General features: G+C 44.1%; 1 protein-coding gene across 1 annotated transcript in view; it reads right to left on the bottom strand.

The window, feature by feature from the left end:
* FOXO3 (forkhead box O3) overlaps positions 1-22,682 on the bottom strand; it is a 91,416-nt gene that overhangs the window by 10,610 nt on the left and 58,124 nt on the right. The window contains exon 2 of the mRNA XM_068231265.1: positions 5,650-7,051. Coding sequence (XP_068087366.1) covers positions 5,675-7,051 — 1,377 coding nt within the window. The 3' untranslated portion in view covers positions 5,650-5,674. The remainder of the gene's footprint in view (positions 1-5,649; positions 7,052-22,682) is intronic.

The following is a 22,682-nucleotide window of genomic DNA, read 5'->3' as shown; positions in this document are numbered from 1 at the left end:
TTTGGGGAAAAAGTCCATAAGACGCCCTTGGACCATAGACGCCCCAGGTTTATTATATATATTTATTTTTTCCTGATTTTTTGCCCTCTAAACCTAGGTGCATCTTATAGTCCGGAGCGTCTTATAGTCCGAAAAATACAGTATTTGTGATGAGATATTTTTCAACCATATTTTGACACATGCAACCACCCGCTCAGCCACACAGAGAGGCGGCGATCAGACCCCCCCAGCAGGACATCCCCCTAGTTGGAAAAAAAAGGGGGGGGGGTCTGATCGCCCTGCAGCAATCCTTATCTGTGCTGCGGGCTGGATAGCCCACGCAGCACAGATCACTGAAAATGTACGTGGTCCTTAAAGAGAACCAGAGCTAACTTAAAGGACACCCAAGGCGAAAATACAGTAATGAAATAAACTATTGTATCTTTCTTCCTTCTCCTGAAAATGACTTTTTAAAGAGAACACGAGAGGAAGCACCCTCATGTATTTTATTACATTTATCAGTGGGAACATGACAGTAAACACCTACCCTGCTTTTAGTTTCATTGTTATCTGCTTAATTAGTCTATTAGCAGCTGTGATAAGAATCCCAGACTGGCTCAGTCTAGGTTTGACCTTTAATCATTATAGCTGAGTCACTCTTCTGTGGAGTCTTTTCAAGACCAAGCCTTCCCCCTCCTGGCTTAGATTTCCTGCTTTGCATACTGAGAGCTGTTATGACATGGGTGATGACATGGGAGGGGCTGCTCCTGCTGAGAGAGAAGCTCTGTGGCTGCAATATGATCCCTGTGTGCACTAGATACTGATGATGACTGCAGTTTCATTCCTATGAGAGACACTTCCTACAGGCAGCTGTACATCATACCAAAATGAAAGCACATAGATGAAAGGCTGCATTTAGCCTAGATAGCAGCATAGTCTCATATAGCCTAGACAGCACATCCAGAACAACTCATAACCCGGAAGGTGAAGGGATATGAGCCGGCAGCCATATTTGATTTTTCCTGGAGCAATAATGGATAAAAAACACTAAAAAAGGCGCACCAGAGCGGCAAAATTATCAGGTAGAGCATTTATTCTTTACAAGCTATCAACTGATATGTTTATTTTGTGTGAAACGTTCATCTCTGGTTCCCTTTAAGATATTCCAGTTTTATTTTATGTTTAAATCTACTTTTTAAGTTTTAACTGTTTTATTGTTTTTGCTCAATGACACATTCATTGAAGTATGCCAGAGCTAAAATCTATGAACTATTGACCCTGTATCTCATTCCTGCTCTCAGAAGCTATTTTCTGCTAGCAAAGTGTTTTATAGTTTGAATTTCTTATCAGTGAGGGTCACGCTGTAGTCACTTCCTGTCTGCACTGAGTCAGCAACTTACAGACCTGATATTTAACTCTTTCAGGCAGAGAAATACAAAAAGGAACACAGCACAGTTATTTGTGTGCCAGGCACTGTACATACCCATGTCTACCTCATCGTGTCACCTCGGGTATCCTTTAAAGAAAAGATTCTATACATACCTGGGGCTTCCTCCAGCCCCATACGCACCGATCGCTCCCACGCCGCCATCCACCGCTGCCCGTATCTAGGAGAACCAGGTCCCCGCTCTGCAGCCAGTCGGAGCCAGTCTAGCGTAGCAGAGTTGCGCTCTTTGCGTATCTCTGCAAGAGTGTATGGAGAGATACGTAGAGGGCGCACTACTGCGTAGTGCGGCTCCGATGACGTCACTGATGGGAGCCGGTTCACCTAGATGCGGGCAGTGGTGGATGGCGACGTGGGATCGATCAGCGCGTATGGGGCTGGAGGAAGCCCCAGGTATGTATAGAATATTTTCTTTAGGTTAGCTCTTGTTCCCTTTAAGAGGTTAACTTTATTTCAATATTACCTTTGTTATTTTACTTGTATTATAGTTTTGCACTTTGGGAGCAAAAATAAGGTAAGGTGAAAACAGGTGAAAAAGCTTGGTGAATCATGCCCTCTGTCCCTTCCTTACACAAGAGTCATGATTACTTTAACACCCTACTCTGTGGCCTACTAAAAACAGACTGGCACCTCTCCATCCCCTACTGAACTGTTAGTCTCATCCATCTCTCTAGTTCCTCTGCTGCTGCCTCTCTGTCAATCCATCCATTGGCAACCAATCACCCAAAGGATCCAGTTCAAACTCCTAACACTATCATACAAAGCTCTATATAGGCCTTATCACCAGATATCATCCATCCCAGAACCTTCACTACTCCTAAGAGACTCTTTTGTTATCCAGCTTGGGGTCACCTCCTCTCACTCACTTCTCACAAGCATCACCATAAAAAGCTTTTCTGTTAATGCTGAGCATGATCAGTGCTGGTGCAGGTTTTCTTCACTTCTACAAATACTAGAAGCCCTTCACTCATACAAGTCTCCATTCAATTTGATTTTAAGATTTCTGCTGTACCTGCAGATGTTTAGCTAACTCTTCCTGGTCTTCTTTCTACTTCCCTACTTATTCAAATATAACACCATAATTCAGTCACCTACTTTAGTGAAAGCGGACCTGCACTAAGAACATCCTCTCTGCTCTAAAAGATACGCAATACCATAACCACCTTTAACCACTCTGCGACCGCACACAACACAGGATGGCGGCCGCAGAGTGGCTCCCCCAGGACAGGCTAACGCGGAATTGCATCATCTCACTCATCGCGAGATTAGCAGGGACGGGCGGTCGCTCAAGTGCCCGTTCCGTGCAGGGGGAGAAAGGAGGCCGCAGCGATTGCGGCTGGCACGCTGTTTTTTTACAGTATGGGGGGTTAATTAAATGTAAACAGCGCTGCGGATCTACAGCGAGTAACAGTCTTGCCACTTCACTGTCCCTCAGATGCGCTCACAATCTAATCCCTGCCGTAGTCCTATGCTAGCAGGCATAGTGAAAACTACTGATCGCTCTCTAAGGAAGCTTAAAGTTAGGATAATGCTAAGGCAACAGGCCAAGTTACATCTCTGGGTGTATAGGGTCAGGGGCGCCGCCAGCATACAAGCAAGCCAAGCCCCCCTTGGGGCCTCACGCTGCGGGGGGCCTCGCTTGCTGCTGGCGGCGGGCTTACGGGAATCGGGCAGAGCTGCGGGAAGAGAGAAGTTACTTTCCACTTACCTGCCTGGATCCTGCGCAGCTTCTATGTACTTCCTGTCCCGGCCGACGTCTGTCGCTATGGTAACAGCGCCCCCTGTGATGGCGTGACCACATGTCATCACAGGGGGAGCCCTTACCGATGTGATGCGTGCCAGGAGAGGCTGAAGATAGAAGCTGCGTGTAGGATGAAGGCAGGTAAGTGGAAACTCCTCTCTCCCCGCTCCCCCCACCTACCTATCTAACCTATACTGGGGCATATACCTATCTAATCTATACTGGAGCATATACCTATCTAATTATACTGGGGGACATATACCTATTTATTCTATACTGGGGAATATACCCATCTAATCTATACTGGGGCATATACCCATCTAATCTATACTGGGGCATATACCCAGTGGCGTAATTAAAAATTATGGGGCCCCATAGCAGCATTTTTGTGGTGCCATCATATCTAGGCACTATTGAGCAATACTACCTGTCCAGTGGCGTAGCTAAGAAGCTGTGGTCCCCGATGCAAGTTTAGCATTGGGGCCCCCTAAGCACTCTATACATAACAATTGATACGGCGCACCAAAAACAATCAAGGACAACCACAGTGTCAGAGGTGCAAGAAGGGGATGGGAAACTGTGTGTTAATGATCACTACTATTCAGATCAAATATAGAAGTGAATATTATCAGTACAGGGCCAATAAAGAGCTAATACTGTGTTTGAGGGGTAGGCCCCCCAGGGCCCCTCTAGCCCAAGGGCCCTGATGCGGTGGCTACCTCTGCACCCCCTATTGTTAGGCCACTGTACCTGTCCCTACCCTATAGATGTGTTGATTGGTCAATTTACATTCTCATGCAATGCACAGTGTGTGTAGTCCATGAGCCCTGAGACACAGTCAGAGGTTAGAACAACAAAGCAAAATTTCCAGGGCCCCATAGCAGTTGCTATGGCTATTGCTACGCCCCTGCATATACCTATCTAACTTATACTGGGGGCATATACTTATCTAATCTATGCTGGGGGCATATACTTATCTAATCTATACTGGGGGCATATATCTATCTAATCTATACTGGGGGCATATACCTATCTAACCTATACTGGGGGCATATACCCATCTAACCTATACTGGGGGCATATACCCATCTAACCTATACTGGGGGCATATACCCATCTAATCTATACTGGGGGCATATACCCATCTAATCTATACTGGGGGCATATACCCATCTAACCTATACTGGGGGCATATACCCATCTAATCTATACTGGGGGCATATACCTATCTAATCTATACTGGGGGCATATACCTATCTATTCTATACTGGGGGCATATACCTTTTATATAAAATTATCATCATTGGGTTCGATCTCCCCACCACCTGCCTGATCCCCTGTAATTACCCCCCTCCCTGTCCCTCCATGCTGCGATTGGGCTGGGCAGGGCAGGATTAAAATGTAACAATCTTTACCTGAACTTGTTCCTGCTGCGATCGGGTCCCTCTCCCTGCAGTACCGCTGTCAGCCTCACTATGCTGAATGAATCGGGTCCCGGCTTGATGACGTCATCAAGCCGGGACCCGATCCGGGCAGCATAGTAAGGCTGACAGCGGTACTGCAGGGAGGAGATCGCGATCGCCGGTGGAACAAGGTCAGGTGAGAGCTTGTGACTTCTAACGCTTCCCTGCGCCTATCTCTGCGGGACGGGGGGAGACACCTGGCATGTGGGTGGTATTTTAAAGGGCCACACACCTGGTTATCCCCGTGGTGGGGGCACACAGTTCGCAATCCATGGGGGAGGGATACAGGGGCATACACCAGGCTATCTGGGGGGGGGGAATTAAAAACCACATCTGGCCAACTTTGGGGGGGAGGGGATAAATGACTACATCAGGCTAACTCAGGTGTGGGGGGTATACAGAGGCACATCTGGCTACCTGGGGCTCGGAAGGGGTACATCTAGCCAACTATGGGGGAGGGGGGTTATACAGGAATACATCTGGCTAACTAGGGGTGGTGGGGAGATACAAAAGAGCCATATTTGCAGGTAAAGCCAAGGATACAAAATGGAAAAAAGCACCTTTATTTTCAAATCATATATTGTCGCCATACATTGTACTAGGATTATAATTTAAATGTTGTAATAACCAGGACAAACGGGCATATCAAATGTATGGGTTAAATCTACAGTAGCTCTTATTTTAAAACTATAATAGCTTAAAACTGAGAAATAACTTTTTTACATTGTTCTCCCGTTATTCACTTTAAAATGCTTATAAAGTAAAATAATTCTTAGCAAAAAGTATCACCCAAAGAAAGCCTAATTGGTGGCAAAAAAACAAGGTATAGATAATTTGTGTAGCAAGTATTGATGAAGTTATTGGCTAATGAACGTGAGGAGTGTGAAATGCAGAAAATTGCTCTGGTTTTTAAGGAGGAATAACCCAGGGAGTGGTTAAAGCCATATTTAGGAGTGAATATATTTAACTCATCCGTCAAACTCTAATCCAAAGTATCATTTTATTTTAAAGAAGATACTGACCTGGCTCACACTTCCATGACTTTCATCAACCTGGCACCCAACTCTGTGATGATGTCTGCTTTGAACCTGTGAAATTTCCCCCTAAGCTGTTCTGGGCAGAGGAGATAAGGGAATCAAAGTGAAAATCCAGCCCTTCTGCATCCATCAGTTCATTTCGGATGATCGCTTCCATATCACATTCCAAGCTCCCATTGAAAATATCCAGGTCCAAATCAGTTGGGAACTTTTCATGCGCTTGAAAGTTCATGCCAGCATTGTACAAGGGTCCTGAGAGTGAGTCTGAGAGGGTTTGCATAGAATGAGTGACTGACTGCTGCTGGTGTTTGGACAAGTCTAAATTGTTGCTGTCATTTAAACCAATGCTATTTATGCTGTTTGACAAGGCACGACTGCCACCAATAAATGAATTATGGGATGTGTGCTGGTGGTGGAGCAAGTTCTGATTCACCAGGCTTCCCCCTTGATTAGGTTGGGCAGCAAAAGACATCATGGGATCACTCCTTAGAATTATATTTTTACGGGAATTCTGAGCAGTGACAGCAGTACTGGCTTGGGACATAAGAGGGTCAGACTGGGTCATTAACACATCACTATGGCTAAGTGAGTCAGTAGTCAGCAGGTCCTGAAGAGACTGGTTGCTGTAATGGTTCATGGAAGAAAATGTTGCTTGCTTGTTCTCTTGGATGGTTTGCATTGGAGACTGTCGGAGAGAAGTTAATGGAAAATTGAAGCTACTAGTGTTGTTGAAGGTACTGGATGGGGAGCCAAGGCTTGAGCTCTTAGTGCCATAAGTAAAGCTGGAACTTCTCTGCATGCCAACACCGGGAGATGATTGCTGAGAGGGAGTGAGAGAAATGTCATCTAGCAAATCATCCATAAGGTTGTCCGTTAGACCATCATTTAAGTTCATAGTTCCAGTCATGTCCGTTATCCCTGGCAACTCCACTGTAGATGGTTTACTTAGGGAAGGAGACATACTCCCGGGGCTGTACAACATGGGTGAAGTAGGTGAATCATCATCGTGGACATCATCAAGCTCAGTTGTAGCTGGAATAGGAGATAAACGGCCACTTATCGTGCTGGCGTTAGAGTTTGTACGGGATCGAAAATCTGTCCAAGTATCCAACTCATCACTGCTTCGTGATGGTGGACTTCCTGGCCACTTAAGTGGTGTATCATCTGCAGTATCCTGAGGAACTTGCATTGATGCTTTTTTCTTTGCTGCTCTTCCCCGGCTCTTAGTGTATTTGTTGCTATTGTCCATTGACACTGCACGTCTTCTGGGTGCCTTTCCACCTTTCCCTCCTTCTGGGTTGATCATCCACCAAGAACTTTTCCCTGTGCCCTCGTTTTGCACTCGAATAAACCGGCTGTGCAATGACAAATTGTGTCGAATGGAATTCTGAAAAAAATAAAGAAAGGAGACGTTAGCTGGATAGCGATGCATACAATGAATACATAGCTTCTAATACCTTTAACAAATTGAAAAATCTATTCTAATTCTAGGGTGAGTAGTACATCTGTCATAATTTCCTTCACTATTTTTGATGGGTGGCTGTAGCATGTAATCATGCTTTCATTCAGTAATCGCAGTCTTAGACCTTCACCTTATGTGAACCATAAGTTAACAATTTTAAAGCTACCACAATTCTGCTGCATTTGTACAGTACTGCTGTACAGATGAGGAACTGATCACCATCCACTGGGCGGGGTCATTTCCTGACCCCTCACTTATTCAGAGGGTTAAGAAGTAGGAAAAACAACTGCACAGTGATAAAATCTTGAAACAAAATGACACACATTTGAGATAACCTTTATTGAAATCATGTTATCCACATCTATTTCAATAAACTTTTGTAATGTTCTCTCTCAATTAAAGAAAATGTAAAGCAACAAAAATTGCAACTAGCAGATTTGAATTTCTTTCCAAGCCTTTCCATTTAAAATTCAAAAGTGCTGGGGTAGGAAGACTGTGCCTAGTGGCTAAGTGCTTCTTCAATTAAGAAGGAAATGGTCAAAGACAACAAGAAGAAAACTGGAAAATAGAAGTTTATTATGATCATAAAATATAATAGAAAAAAATGGTTGCTGAAAGGTTAAGGTGGCCATACACTAAGGTGGCCACCAGTTTCGACCATTAGGTGGATCCAGGTCAGATCAACTCTGATATGAGAGGAGTCTATTATTGCCACACAGCCATATATCTCTAATAAACTTCATGCTGAAAGCTATTGAAAACGTAGAATTGCACTATTCGATGCAGTGCAACACTATGCACCAACATCTGCTGCTTCCAACCCACAGCCAAACAATATCTTCTGTCTAGAGTGACTGACAGATACTGCTTGAAAATCTATCAAACGATCAGGCTAGGTGCAGCATCAATTTCTAGATCAGAGTGATTGAATCGGGCAGATATAGAGGGGAAAAAAATTGTAACTGTATGGCCACCTTTAGTGCAACAGCGGTTGTACAATTGCTGCCCTGTGCCAGCACCTCGAGTGAGACCTTTCTTTAACCCATTCAGGTTCCGTCGTTTTCACGTGAGAAATGTTCACCTCCCATTCATTAGCCTATAACTTTATCACTACTTATCACAATGCACTGATCTATATCTTGTTTTTTCCGCCACCAATTAGGCTTTCTTTGGGGGGTACATTTTGCTAAGAGCCACTTTACCGTAAATGCATTTTAACAGGAAGAATAAGAAAAAATGGAAAAAATTCATTATTTCTCAGTTTTCAGCCATTATAGTTTTAAAATAATACATGCCTCCATAATTAAAACTCACGTATTGTATTTGCCCATATGTCCCGGTTATAACACTGTTAAAATTATGTCCCTATCACAATGTATGGCGACAATATTTTATTTGGAAATAAAGGTGCATTTTTTCCGTTTTGCATCTATCACTATTTACAAGTTTAAAATAAAAAAAATATACAAATATTTCATCTTTACATTGATATTTAAAAAGTTTAGACCCTTAGGTAAATATTTACTTTTTTTTTTTTAATTGTAATGGTTTTTTTTTTTTATTGTAAACATTTTATTTGGGTAGTTTTGGGAGGGTGGGAGGTAAACAATAGATTTATAATGTAAATGTGTGTTAATTTTAAATTATTTTTTTTACAGGTGTAGTATTACTTTTTGGCCACAAGATGGCGGCCATGAGTTTGTTTACATGACGTCACTCTAAGCGTAACACACGCTTAGAGTGGCGCATTGGGCAGGGAACGGCCAGAAAAGGCGCAGCTTCTGAGAGAAGCTGTCGCTTTTTCAGCGGGGGAGAGGAATCAGTGATCGGGCACCGTAGCCCGATACATTGATTCCCTGGCTACCGAATCCGCGGCCGGGAGTGCGCGCGCGATCGGCCGCGGGAGCGCGCATGGTTCCTGGACGTAGAAACTACGTCCAGGAACCAAAATAGGTTAATAGAACCAGGTCAACTTCTATGCAACAACTGAACAAAAATTAACTATGCTTTTAAAAATCCTCACTATTGTGTGCTGCTATTACCCATGCAAGGGTTACAAACAGACATTTTATTTTAGAATTAGTGTTCTCTAGCCTCAGAGAACTCAAGCCCAATCAGTGCAGGAGTATCTACCTATTTAAAGCGGAATATAACCCTGCATTTCAACTTTGCTCTAAAACATTATTTACAGTATATTATATGCAACCAGCATTTTTTTTTACTAGACCAGCATTGGAAGGGTTACACACAGCTTTAAAGTTCCTTTAGATTTCTGCAGACGCATCCGAAGCTGACATAGATACATTTTGTTTACATAAATGTATCTAAGTGTTGAATGTGACTCATCTCTCTGACTGAGGAGCTGGAGAACAGCCAAAGAGTGTGTAACATTTATAACTTGTTACATTCTATTTAGTTAAAATGTATCTATCTGAACTTCTGCATATCTCTCCAAGGAACTTTAAACCTCTGTGTTTAACCCTTCCAATGCTGGTCTAGTAAAAAAAAAAAAATGCTGGTTGCATATAATATGCTGTAAATAATGTTTTAGAGCAAAGTTAAAATGCAGGGTTATATTCCGCTTTAACAACAAAAAGCAGTTAGAGAAAAAGGAAAAAAAAAAAAAAAAAAGTCAAGAAAGCAGCCAAGAATATAGAAAAGTTAAATTAGCAACAATGTTTAATTGTAGCATGGCGGCTATCTCCGCGTATCAGCCAGCGGCTTCGGCAGCGCAATTACATGCTGGTGCTCTGCCTGGTCCTTCTATTGCACATAGATTGAGGGCTGCGCGCGCCAGGACCTTTATGCGAATAGAAGGGGAGTCAGCTGATCTGCCAGGTCAGCTGACTCCAAACGTTATCTCGGATTGGCTGAGTGACTGGGGCGGCGCTGCGGAGCTGCTATGTATATATATAGTGGTAGTCTGTCAGTTGTCCCGTGTCTGCTGTTGCAAATGCTAACGTGTGAGCGCTCAGACCTAGTAAGATCCCAAAGTGTGCTAGAACCAGCCAGAGCTGGGAATCCACACTTAGCCCGATTCTGTTGATAGCTTAAAGTACTAGTTTATTGTATTATCTGTTATGACCTTCTGCTTCCGTTGACTATTCTCCTGCTTACTGACTCTGTACCTCTGCTCATCTGATTCATGTTGCCGACCCTGCCTGGACCTGACACTGAATCAGTCTTCTGTCTTTGTACCTTATCTGCCCGTACGTTGCCTACTCTGCTTGTCTGACCTTCTTGCTCACCAGTGGGCCTAGCCACTGGCGAGGGATCTGTGGCTTTGCACCTGCTCCTCAGGTGAAGCTCCACTGCAGCACTGTCTGTAAACATCTGCTCCTCAGGTGTCCACTGGCTGCAGTATAGTCTTAATCACCCGCTCCTCAGGTGATCATTCTCTGCAACTCAGTTGGTGATACCTGCTCCACAGGTGTCCACTGACTACAGTAGAGCCTGACTCGCCAGCTCCTCAGGTGATCAGAGGCTGCAGTATTGTCTGAATCACCCGCTCCTCGGGAAACTTCATATTCCTCATTACTGTTGCACCAAACACCATCTCACTTTGGTAGTCCTGTGTCTGGCTATACTAGCATTATTGGTGATTCTGCAGATCACCACATAATCAGGTATAGCATCTGTATTATTGGTGATACTGCAGATCACCAATAATCAGAAAATCTGTTTAGCGGACACCAATCATTACACTCAAGAGACAGTGGGTCATGAAGCAAGTCAACCAGCCTACACACACACACACACACACACACACACACACACACACACACACACACACAGTTCTACCAAAGAATGATTATACAATAATAAAGTAAATCTTCTGGAAAGCTAAAGCCCCGCCACTTCCGCTGGATGCGGCCAGTTGTACGCATGCGCAGGGGCTCCCTCCGGCTCTTTACGCATGCGCCTGCGCAGTACGGAGGGAGGGCACTGCGCCTGTGTCGACTGTCCGAAATGACGGGACCCGGTACCAGCGGACAGAGGCAGCGGAGGACAGCGGCGTAGGAGTGATCCAGGCTGATGGGGTTGGAGGAAGCCCCAGGTATGTATAAATCTATTAGTTATTTCATCTCTGGTTCTATTTAAGCGCTTCTGTATAGGAGGTATGGGCTAAAATTCCTCCATATAATTCAAGAGGCAAAAATCATGATACATACTCATAAATCCCCCCCCCCCCCCCCCCCACACACAAAAAAATAATAAAAAATGCATTAGGGAACGTACCCCATGAATAAACCAGCTAAACTGTAAAGCTAAACAGGATGCAGTAGGTACAGAGTACATCCACTATTCTAATAAACAATTGTAGAGAGTGATGTAATGTCACCAGGAAATAGGATACAAAATTGAGAATAAGGATGCAGTGTCACCAGTAAGGTAAAAAGTACTGTCACTGAATGCAGTGCTATACCTAAATGCTTGTGTGGAAGTCCTGATCACTACTGCACAAATAAAGGCAAATGGAAAAAAAAATGCTTTGGGTCCTAATAAGCCTTCTCGTTGCTCACAGTCCCCGCGCTGGCTCCCTCATTAGCTGTATCCGACCAATGGCTTGGAGACTTTTCTCTCCGCTGTGGGAGGCTCTGGAAGTCGTCGGGAGCACAAGCGCTCTTCAGGAGCACTCAGGCTCCCAAAGCCTCCCATGGCGGGTGATATGAACAGGGGAGCCTGTGCTGGAACCTTGAGAGGAATGAAAAAGTTTATTAGGACCCAGAGCCTTCACTCTCCTTAAAGAGAACATTAACAGAGGTATATGGATGTTTCCTTTTAAACAATACCAGCTGCCTGGCTGACCTGCTGATCTCTTTGGCTGCAGTAGTCGCTGAATCACACACTTGAAACAAGCATACAGCTAATCCGGTCTGACTTCAGTCAGAGCACCTGGTCTGCATGCTTGTTCAGGGGCTGTGGCTTAAAGTATTAGAGACACAGGATCAACAGGAGAGTCAGGCAACTGGTATTTTAAAAGGAAAAAAATCCATATCCCCAATTTAGGCTCCCTTTAAGTATTTTTTTTTGTTTTATTCACTTTGACTCCCTTTAAAAAAAATTAAAATGGCTCCTAAATGTATTAATTGAAAATGATGTAATGCTGGGCATACACGAGTCGATCCGGCAGCTCGATTAGCCGCCGGAACGACTCCCGCCGCACCCCCGCCGGCGCTTCTCATATCCCGCTCGATTCGCCGCTATTGTCCGCCCGCGGTGATCGGACACGTCTGATATTATCAATCAAGCCATCAGGCTCGATTGGTAAGCCTGCGTGACTGCCGTGTATGCCCAGCATTACTTTCCGGATGACCCTTGTACAAACACAATACTCCATTTTCTCCTGATTCCTTCTTGACCAAGGTCAGGAGTAATCATTTTTAAATATATTTTATCTATGATTGTTCACCTTGGTCTATGCCAGGAGCTTCAGCTCCACCCACATCCCCCGAAACTAGTAGATCAACTACCACAAGCGGATTCTAAAATGTCATAGGAAAAATAAGTTGTTAAGTCTCTGATTGAAGGATGAGTGAGTGATGTTAATAAAACCGCTCTATATAATTTGATATAATAATGTAGTTCTTGGAAATAATAATAATAAGGTAACTTAACCACTTTACCCCCAGCGGTGCGGATATCTACGTCTCTTTTTCCATTTTTTCACCCCGAGGGACGGAGATATCCGCACCTCCCGCCGCTGCACGCGCTCCTGCTCGCTCGTGCGCGCGCTAGCGCTCTCGTGCATGCCGCCGCCCGCTCAGAGATCAATGAAAGGGAAAACCTGTTCCCGTTCGTTGATCTAAGCCCCGGCAATGATCGGCTGCTTCTATGAGAAGCAGTGATCATTGTGAAAAAAATAAATAGTTTGCTAGCCTCATAACACTTCCTGCAAGCGTACTTCCTGTACGCTTGCAGGTCGCATAAACAAAAAGTTACTGTGGCCATCTTGTGGCCAAATAGTAAAACTACACCCTAAAGCATTTTTCATATACAAATACAATAGTTTTACACTAAAAATTAACTCATTACCGCCCACACTCCCCAACTTTTTTTTTTGTAATAAAGTTACAATAAAAATACATAAATAGTTACCTTAGGGACTGAACTTTTTAAATATTTATGTCAAGAGGGTATAACACTGTTACTTTATAAACTATGGGCTTGTAATTAGGGATGGATGCAAAACTGAAAAACATGCACCTTTATTTCCAAATAAAATATTGGCGCCAAACATTGCGATAGGGACATAATTTAAACTGTTTTATAACCGGGACAAATGGGCAAATAAATTTCATGGGGTTTTAATTACAGCAGTATGCATTATTTAAAAACTATAATGGCCGGAAACTGAAAAATTATTTTTTTCCCACATTTTCCCATTAAAACACATTTAGAATAAAATAATTCTTGGCATAATGTCCCACCTAAAGAAAGCCTAATTGGTGGCGAAAAAAACAAGATATAGTTCATTTCATTGCGATAAGTAATAATAAAGTTATAGATGAATGAATGGAAGGAGCGCTGAAAGGTGAAAATTTCTCTGGTGCTCAAGGGGTAAAACCCCTCAGTTGTGAAGTGGAAAAAAAACCAAAATGTAAACAAATCATGGGAATGGTATTCATGGTATACTATTATTTAAAACGATAATATAACTATGCATGTAGGATCTGTAGCTGCGACTATGAGCGGTCACTGCGACAGTCTATAAGTGCTGGGAAAGTCTGTGACTGCTGAGACAAGAGACTATGTAATGTATGGACTGTAAATTCACTGTTATGGCTCATACACACGGGTTACAACTGTCGCTGCAACCACGTGGCACACGTGTGTTGCAGCGGCAGGTCCCCCGTGTGTATAACGCGCGCGCCACGAACCGTCGCTAGTTAGAGCTGTCCCAACGGTCGCTAGTCTGCAGTATGTATGCCGACTAGACAGCAACCCACTTACCATGGACAGACCTTCCGGCGGGGGGGGGGGGGGGGGGGGGGGGGGAACCTTCGGCGACAGCTTCCGCCGCATCTCTGTCCCTCTGTGCGCCGTGTGTACGGCTGCTGCACAGAGGGACCTGGCGACGAGCTGTCACTGCTTTTTTTTTTATGGGGTCTCTTGCTACATTTGTGCCTCTTGTGTACGAGGCTTTAAGGCTCATACACACGGGGCACAACTGTTGCCACAAACATGTGGCATGCGCATGTCTGGGCGACAGTTGCCCCGTGTGTATGAGGCACGCACCCCGAACTGTCGCCGGAGATAGCAGTTGGTGTGCGATTGAAAAGTTCAATCGCCGGCAACTTCTGTCTCCGCAACTGTCGCTAGTCCACCACGCGTACTGCGTGTGTATGTGTGGACTAACGACAGCTACCCACAGCCAGAAGGGAGCTTCCGGCGGGGGGACGAAACTTTCGGCGACAGCTTCCACCGTGTCTCTGCCTGTTGGGCAGAGATGTGTAGACAGCTGTCGCTCAGGCGGAGCTGTCACCGAGCTGTTGCGCACACATCTCCTGGGTGCTAGCAACAGCAACAATGGTGCCCCATGTGTATGCGGCTTTAATGACTAGGGCCCCAAATCTGTTAGCACATGGGTTCATGTGTTGCGGACTGTGCAGCCACTGCTGCTCTGATACACTGGTGCGATAAAGCTCAAAAAAAAAAAAAAAAAAAAATTCCATCTTTGGGTCCTGCTTATTGATCTGGACAACAGCTGCAAGAATGTTGACAGAAACAGACACTTTTCCACCAGTAGACATGAACACGTGGAGACAATTTATCATTTGGAATGGCAACATAAAAACCCACTGCCCTTAAGAAATGGCAACATAAAAACCCACTGCCCTTAAGAAAAAAAATAAATAAAGAGAGTAGTGTAATTTAAATCCTGAAATCCACAGGAGAAAAAAAAGAAAAAAAAAAAAAAGTGAAACAGCTGGTTTTGGCAGAGGACGTATCATGGCATGTTGTTTGAGAAGTCTCCACTTACTGCAGTTCCAGCCTCCTCTATGTCACAATGGGGCTCGTTTACTGTATAATGCAGGTGGAATGCAGCTTTGCAGAATTGAAGTGTGCTTTCCAGACCATTTCTGGCAAATACCCCTAAAATAAGCAGTGTGCTCAGGGTTTGTGTGGGTCACAATGATGGAAAGGTAGATGGTAGAAACATCAACATCTTATCAAAGGCCTGAAATGTAATGAACTGCTCCTATGATCCTGCAAGTTTCTGCTCAGTATAAAGGATTGCTTTTGACATCATGACAGCAATTCAGAATGTCTTTTATCCACTGACCTAACCTGTTGCTACACAGCATATAGGCTATAGTGACAATTCTAAAAAAATAAAAATCTATATACCGTATTTGCCACCGTATAAGATGCTCCAGAATATAAGATGCACCTCGGTTTAGAGGATAAAACCCTGGTAAATATATATATACTAAACCTGGTCTGTCCATATTCCAGGACCAGCTTGTATATGTTCTCCCCAAATGGTGTCCTTATGTGCCCCCCCCCCCCCATGTATCCTCCTGTGTTCATGTGTCCCTTACATTGCGTCATGTGTCTCCTGTGTCCCTCATGAGTTTCTGCAACCCCTCCTTGAGTCTCCTCCGCCCCCCCCCCCCCCCAAGAAGTGTACAAGTGAGGAGGCGGCCGGCTTACCTAGTCCATGCGCCCGCAAGGATTGCAGACCTCCTCCTCTTTGCGCGGTTGATTCTAGTAGTGGCTTAAGGGCACCGCCTTTCACATGGGAGACCAGGGTTCGCATCCTGGCTAGGGTCAGTACCTATTCAGTAAGGAGTTGAAGGCAAGACTCACTAACACTGCAGGGTGGCCTCTTGAGCACCTCCTGGTGGCTGCAGGTCTTGAGCGCTTTGAGTCCACCATGAAAAAAGCGTTATACAAATGTTTGGATTATTAGTGAAGGGCTTGTACTGACCGCGTCATCAGTACAAACCGATCACTAGAGCCAACCTTGCTGAGAAGGAGGTCTGCAATCCTTGCAGGCGCATGGACTAGGTAAGCCAGCTGCCCGATCACTTCTATACTTACACGGGGGGAGTGTAGATGCAAAGGGAGGGAAGGGAGTGGAAGAGCCACGCAGGGGAGGCAGGAACACACAGGCAGGCAATCCTCGAAGTGGTGGCGGGTCAGCGGTTCGCATCAGCGGGCGTTGGCAAGTCGGGGATTACCTGCCTTTGCAATTTAAGACGCAGGGACTTTTTCTACCCATTTTTTGGGAGAAAAAGTGCGTCTTATATGGCGGAAAATACGATACATCCATCTCTCTAGCTCTATCTTGGAAGAGATAATTTACTTGATGTACCACACATCTGTATAGTTGTTGAAAAACAAATAAATCTATATATATTTTTTATCATCAAGTGGATGGCCGAGATTTTTTTTAAATTCTTTATTTTTACCATTAATTGCATACAGGTGCTTCCCCACACAAAAAACTCTTTCAGACTCACAAAATCCTTACAAAGCCCCAGTGATATCTCTGCATGGAGGATTCTGATGTCTTCTGGAAGAGAACTGCCATGTCCCTGCAACCTCCCTATGTCCTGCAGTATATTCTGCAGATCTCCTGCTTCCATTACAAGCCTGCAGAGGCATTCAGCCAAGCTGAACATTTTCAGCTGATTGCAAGGTCCCCATAAACAGCAGGGTGTCTCCTGCTTGCCCTATGCCTCCCCTCTTCATAGGACAGCTCATACAGCTCGGTCAAGCATACAGGACTTTCAGAGGCTGCCAGTCAGACGGTTGGCCAAAACAATCATGCGTAATCATTCTAGCCAACTAAGTCTAGTGTTTGCAGAAGACTTTGGTGATGTCAGAGGAGAAAGTAATAAAACAAACTGGAAATCCATTCCGAAAAAAAACCCACAAAAAAACCTGAGCATTAGAAGATCTATGTTTTTTTTTCTCTTCAGTCTGTGGGAACAAGCAATAAACAGTGACTTCCAGGAGGATTCACAGTTTCCAGTCGCCTTACAGGGGATACAGGCTTACCGCAAACAGTTTTTCAAAGTTAACCACAGCCTGGCTTCACAGCTCTCTTATTTCATGTTCCTTGGCAACTCTCTCACGAAGCACTACTAAAGGTTATTGCTGTAATGATGTTAATAAACCCAAACCATACCGATTACTCTTGTTTCCAATAGTCACGTGATCACACAATTTCTAATTGCGTTTGACAACTCCTCATTTGCAAGAGTTTCCACTTCCAACGCAGAGCGAGTTAAGGATCAGAAGAAGGTAAAACAAACACAGAACTGAGAATGCAGCAAAGAAAACAGCATGTGAATCTGCTTTCCAGGACCTCCATATGAAGCGGTGTAAACAAACGAAGGAGCTGGTAAGGAGAACACATTTCAGAATCTTAACAGCTGTTTGCAGTCTGTGCCCGCTGGAGAGCTTTTCAGAACATTCCATTCTGCACAGTCGCACATTCAATTCTGGCATAGTCTAAAAGCCATTTATAGTGTAGCCTCATACTCCCATATTAAAAAGTCCTAAATTGCTTTCTGGTATGTAAACAGCATCTCTTCTGCATTGCAGGGATAAATAGTAATCAGGATATGGGTACAGTCTGCTGGTGAATCTACAGGATCTTCTCAAAAATTAGCATATTGTGAAAAAGTTCATTATTTTCTGTAATGTACTGATAAACATTAGACTTTCATATATTTTAGATTCATTACACACAACTGAAGTAGTTCAAGCCTTTTATTGTTTTAATATTGATGATTTTGGCATACAGCTCATGAGAACTCAAAATTCCTATCTCAAAAAATTAGCATATTTCATCCGACCAATAAAAGAAAAGTGTTTTTAAAACAAAACAAAAAAAAAAAAAAAAATCAACCTTCAAATAATTATGTTCAGTTATGCCCTCATTACTTGGTCGGGAATCCTTTTGCAGAAATGACTGCTTCAATGCGGCGTGGCATGGAGGCAATCAGCCTGTGGTACTGCTCCGGTGTTATGGAGGCCCAGGATGCTTCGATAGCGGCCTTAAGCTCACCCAGAGTGTTGGGTCTTGCGTCTCAACTTTCTCTTCACAATACCCCACAGATTCTCGAATGGGGTTCAGGTCAGGTGAGTTGGCAGGCCAATTGAGCACAGTAATACAATGGTTAGTAAACCATTTACCAGTGGTTTTGGCACTGTGAGCAGGTGCCAGGTCGTACTGAAAAATGGAATCTTCATCTCCATAAAGCTTTTCAGCAGATGGAAGCATGAAGTGCTCCAAAATCTCCTGATAGCTAGCTGCATTGACCCGGCCCGTGATAAAACACAGTGGACCAACACCAGCAGCTGACATGGCACCCCAGACCATCACTGACTGTGGGTACTTGACACTGGGCTTCAGTCACTTTGGCATTTCCCTCTCCCCAGTCTTCCTCCGAACTCTGGCACCTTGATTTCAGAATGACATGTAAAAGTTGCTTTTATCCGAAAAAAGTATTTTGGACCACTGAGCAACAGTCCAGTGCTGCTTCTCTGTAGCGCAGGTCAAGCGCCTCTGCTGCTGTTTCTGGTTCAAAAAGTGGGTTCATGCTTCCATCTGCTGAAAAGCTTTATGGAGATGAAGATTTCATTTTTCAGCACAACCTGGCACCTGCTCACAGTGCCAAAACCACTGGTAAATGGTTTACTGACCATGGTATTACTGTGCTCAATTGGCCTGCCAACTCTCCTGACCTGAACCCCATAGAGAATCTGTGGGATATTGTGAAGAGAAAGTTGAGAGACGCAAGACCCAACACTCTGGATGAGATTAAGGCCGCTATCGAAGCATCCTGGGCCTCCATAACACCTGAGCAGTGCCACAGGCTGATTGCCTCCATGCCACGCCGCATTGAAGCAGTCATTTCTGCAAAAGGATTGCCGACCAAGTATTGAGTGCATAACTGAACATAATTATTTGAAGGTTGACTTTTTTTGTTTTAAAAACACTTTTCTTTTATTGGTCGGATGAAATATGCTAATTTTTTGAGATAGGAATTTTGAGTTTTCATGAGCTGTATGCCAAAATCATCAATATTAAAACAATAAAAGGCTTGAACTACTTCAGTTGTGTGTAATGAATCTAAAATATATGAAAGTCTAATGTTTATCAGTACATTACAGAAAATAATGAACTTTATCACAATATGCTAATTTTTTGAGAAGATCCTGTATATTACACTGCCTTTATCAATGCCTTTCTGTAATAACACTGAGGATACAGTGCACAATGCAAAGAGCAAAACACTCAAATGGACACTGAATAATTGTCACAGGAAACTTTGTAATACATTTGGGTTAACGCTTTGATCACTGCAGAGCTAAGACAGCTTGGCTACCAATTTACAATCATAACTACATTCACTGATCTCAACAGTTTGAAGGCTTAACCTATTTTATGAAGCAACACTCACTTTTTCAGGAGCACAGTCACAAAGCAAAGAAGAAGGCAGTACTGGTTATGAACATAAACTGTGTAAATTTATGGGCAGCACGGTGGCGTAGTGGTTAGCGTTCTTGCCTTGCCGGTTCGAATCCCAGCCAGGTCAAGATCTGCAAAGAGTTTGTATGTTCTCCCCGTGTCTGCATGGGTTTCCTCCGGGCACTCCGGTTTACTCCCACATCCCCAAAACAGATAACTTAATTGGCTTCCCCCTAAAAAGAATTGGCCCTAGACTACGACACATGCACTACATGATACTTCCATACATAAACCTAAGACTATGGTAGGGATTAGATTATGAGCCCCTCCGAGGGACGGTTAAGTGACAAGACAATATACTCTGTACATCACTGTGGAAGATGATGGTGCTATATAAAATACTAAAATAATCAAATATCAGCATCTATTTGGAGTTCTAAATCATGAAAATCCAATGGCAAGGCAAGCTCACAAAAGTAAGTATTCCTGTACACGTGGAATAAAGAGAATGTGTTAATGTGCTGCATCTGGCCTTTTATGTCAAATTATTTAATATTACGATTGTGTTTCCCTTGCTAAGCGGTCACCACTTTATATCTCACCCTGCATCACTGTGCAAATCTGAACACCAGTCTACTGATAAAGGCTATAAACCAGGGCTGCCCATTGTGTCAGTCGCGATCTACTGATCGCGAAGGACTGCTTGGTTGATCACGGTTGGCGTTTTGAAATAGTATGCCAGATGCAGACTATGCTACGACGCTGTACCATCTAATTGTGCTGCTCTGCCAGGTCAGCATCTTCTGCGCCTGCACGTGGCGCAGCCGCTTGCGATCACACTCACATGGCCTGGACCATTCTGTGCAGGCGCAGAACGCTCCCGGGCACCGGAGTGCGATCACGAGCAGCAAATAAATCGTGGTTCCCCAACTTAGCATGATCATCTTGCTGTCATCATCCCATGATCAGGATAGGCAGTTTTGCTGCATTCAACCCATGATATTGGTTGCAATGTTGAATGATTGGCTCCACAGTGAATTGAAAGAAAATTGAATATTTCTGCAACACAATTATTTTAGAATAAGTAAGACTTGCTAATGTGGTTGTGTAGGCTGTGTGGTGAACATATCTTCAGCTAAGTGTTGACAAGCAATACGTACACTGACTTCTGTGCTTGCATCTAGAAAACAGAGGAGGTGGTGTAAGTTAAGTATAGACCAGTAAGTTTAGTATACACCAGTGTACAAAATACAGAGTTGGTACAATATAAAGAATCCGTACAGAATTAGTATTAAGAGTGACATAATTAATGTAAATAAATGTGTAACAAAATCCAAGACAAAAGGGTGAGAATGATTAATGGAATCGCTCTACATTGCTAAAACAAATGCATGCAAGAAAAAAACCGAGAACATTTCTATCGCACTTTTCTCCTGGCGGACTCAAAGCAACCAAGTGATGCAATTCTGCAGTGAATCGCAAGGCATGCATGGAAACATCAGTCAGTGCATTCTATGCACTTCTGATGTCCTTGTGGATCGCATCCCTGCGCATTGCTGAAAACGCAATCAGAAATACACAGATGGGGACAAGGCCTTAACCTCCCTAGCGGTATGATAAATGCGGCTGCGCGGCCGCAGGAGTGTTTCTCTTCAAATGATTATTTTTTTTTAGCATGTAGCTAGCCTAGCGCTAGCTACATGCTTCCCCCCTCCCTGCGGCGTCCCCCCCGTACCTACCGATCGCCGCTTGCCCATAAGGAAATCCCGTTCTGAACGGGATTTCCTTGAGGGCTTCCCCCGTCGCCATGGCAACGAACGGAGTGACGTCATCGATGTCGCCGACGTCACAGGGAATCCCGATCCACCCCATAGAGAAGCCTGGCCGCGATTGCGGGGGGGGCTGTTTCCGCGGCTGGTAGCGGCGCATCGGCAGCAGCGATCAGACCAAACACGCAGCTAGCAAAGTGCTAGCTGCGTGTTTGAAAAAAAAATTATGTAAATCGGCCCAGCTGGGCCTGAGCGACACCCTCCGGCGGCTTGCCCCGTGTCACACACGGGGTTACCGCCAAGGAGGTTAAGCACAAAAGTAGATATTTTCCTTCAAGTCTCAGCACATATGTATTCTTCACCTGGGACAGTTTTACATTACACTAACGCAAGTTCATAACATTTCTACAAGATGAAAATGTTTTAAAAGAACCTGAAATGAGACATATATGGAGGCTGCCATATTTATTTCCTGTTAAAAACAATACTAGTTGCCTGGCAGCCCCAATGATCTATTTGGCTACAGTAGTGTATGCATCACACCAGAAACAAGCATGCAGCTAATTTTGACAGATTTGACAAACGTCAAAAACCATTTGCTTGAGAGATACTCAAAGAGCGCACTTCTCTTATGTCAGACTGGAGCCGACTGACGAAAGTGCAGGGACCTGGTACCGAAGCTGCGGGCAGCGGAGGACAGGGGCATGGGGCCGATTGGACGGCCACAGTCATGATTCATAAAGGCAAATGCATTGTGGGACTTTTAGTTCCTTAACAGATGGAGAGCCAAGTCTGCAGATCACTGGTCTAGCAGGAAGTGGCCTGTGTTTTGGCTATGGACCATGGTCTATAAGAGTCATTTATATATCAGTTATCCATGAAACCTGAACACAGACAAAAATCAAAGCTCTGTGCCAACATACATGTAAAAACATTGGGAGTATGGGACTTTCAAGAAATTTCTGGGAAAAGAAACCATTGGGAATGTGGGGGCTTTAAAAGACAACTGAAGCGAGAAGAATATGGAGGCTGCCATATTTATGTCCTTTTAAATGATACCAGTTGCCTGGCAGCCCTGCTGATCTATTTGGCTGCAGTAGTGCTGGAATCACACCAGAAACAAGCATGCAGCTAATCTTGTCAGAGCTGACAATGTCAGAAACACCTGATCTGCTGCATGCTTGTTCAGGGTTTATGGCTGAAAGTTTTATAGGCAGAGGATCAGCAGGACAGCCAGGCAACTGGTCTTGCTTAAAAGGAAATAGACAGGACATCCTTCATATCCCTCTCACTTCAGTTGTCCTTTAAAGACATTGCTGGCAAAAGAGGAAAACAAAAAAAAAACCATGGCACT

Source organism: Hyperolius riggenbachi, chromosome 4, assembly GCF_040937935.1.
Source record: "Hyperolius riggenbachi isolate aHypRig1 chromosome 4, aHypRig1.pri, whole genome shotgun sequence".
NCBI classification, from domain to species: Eukaryota; Metazoa; Chordata; class Amphibia; order Anura; family Hyperoliidae; genus Hyperolius; species Hyperolius riggenbachi.
Note: the sequence above shows the minus strand (reverse complement) of the source record. Positions and strands in the feature narration are given on the sequence as shown.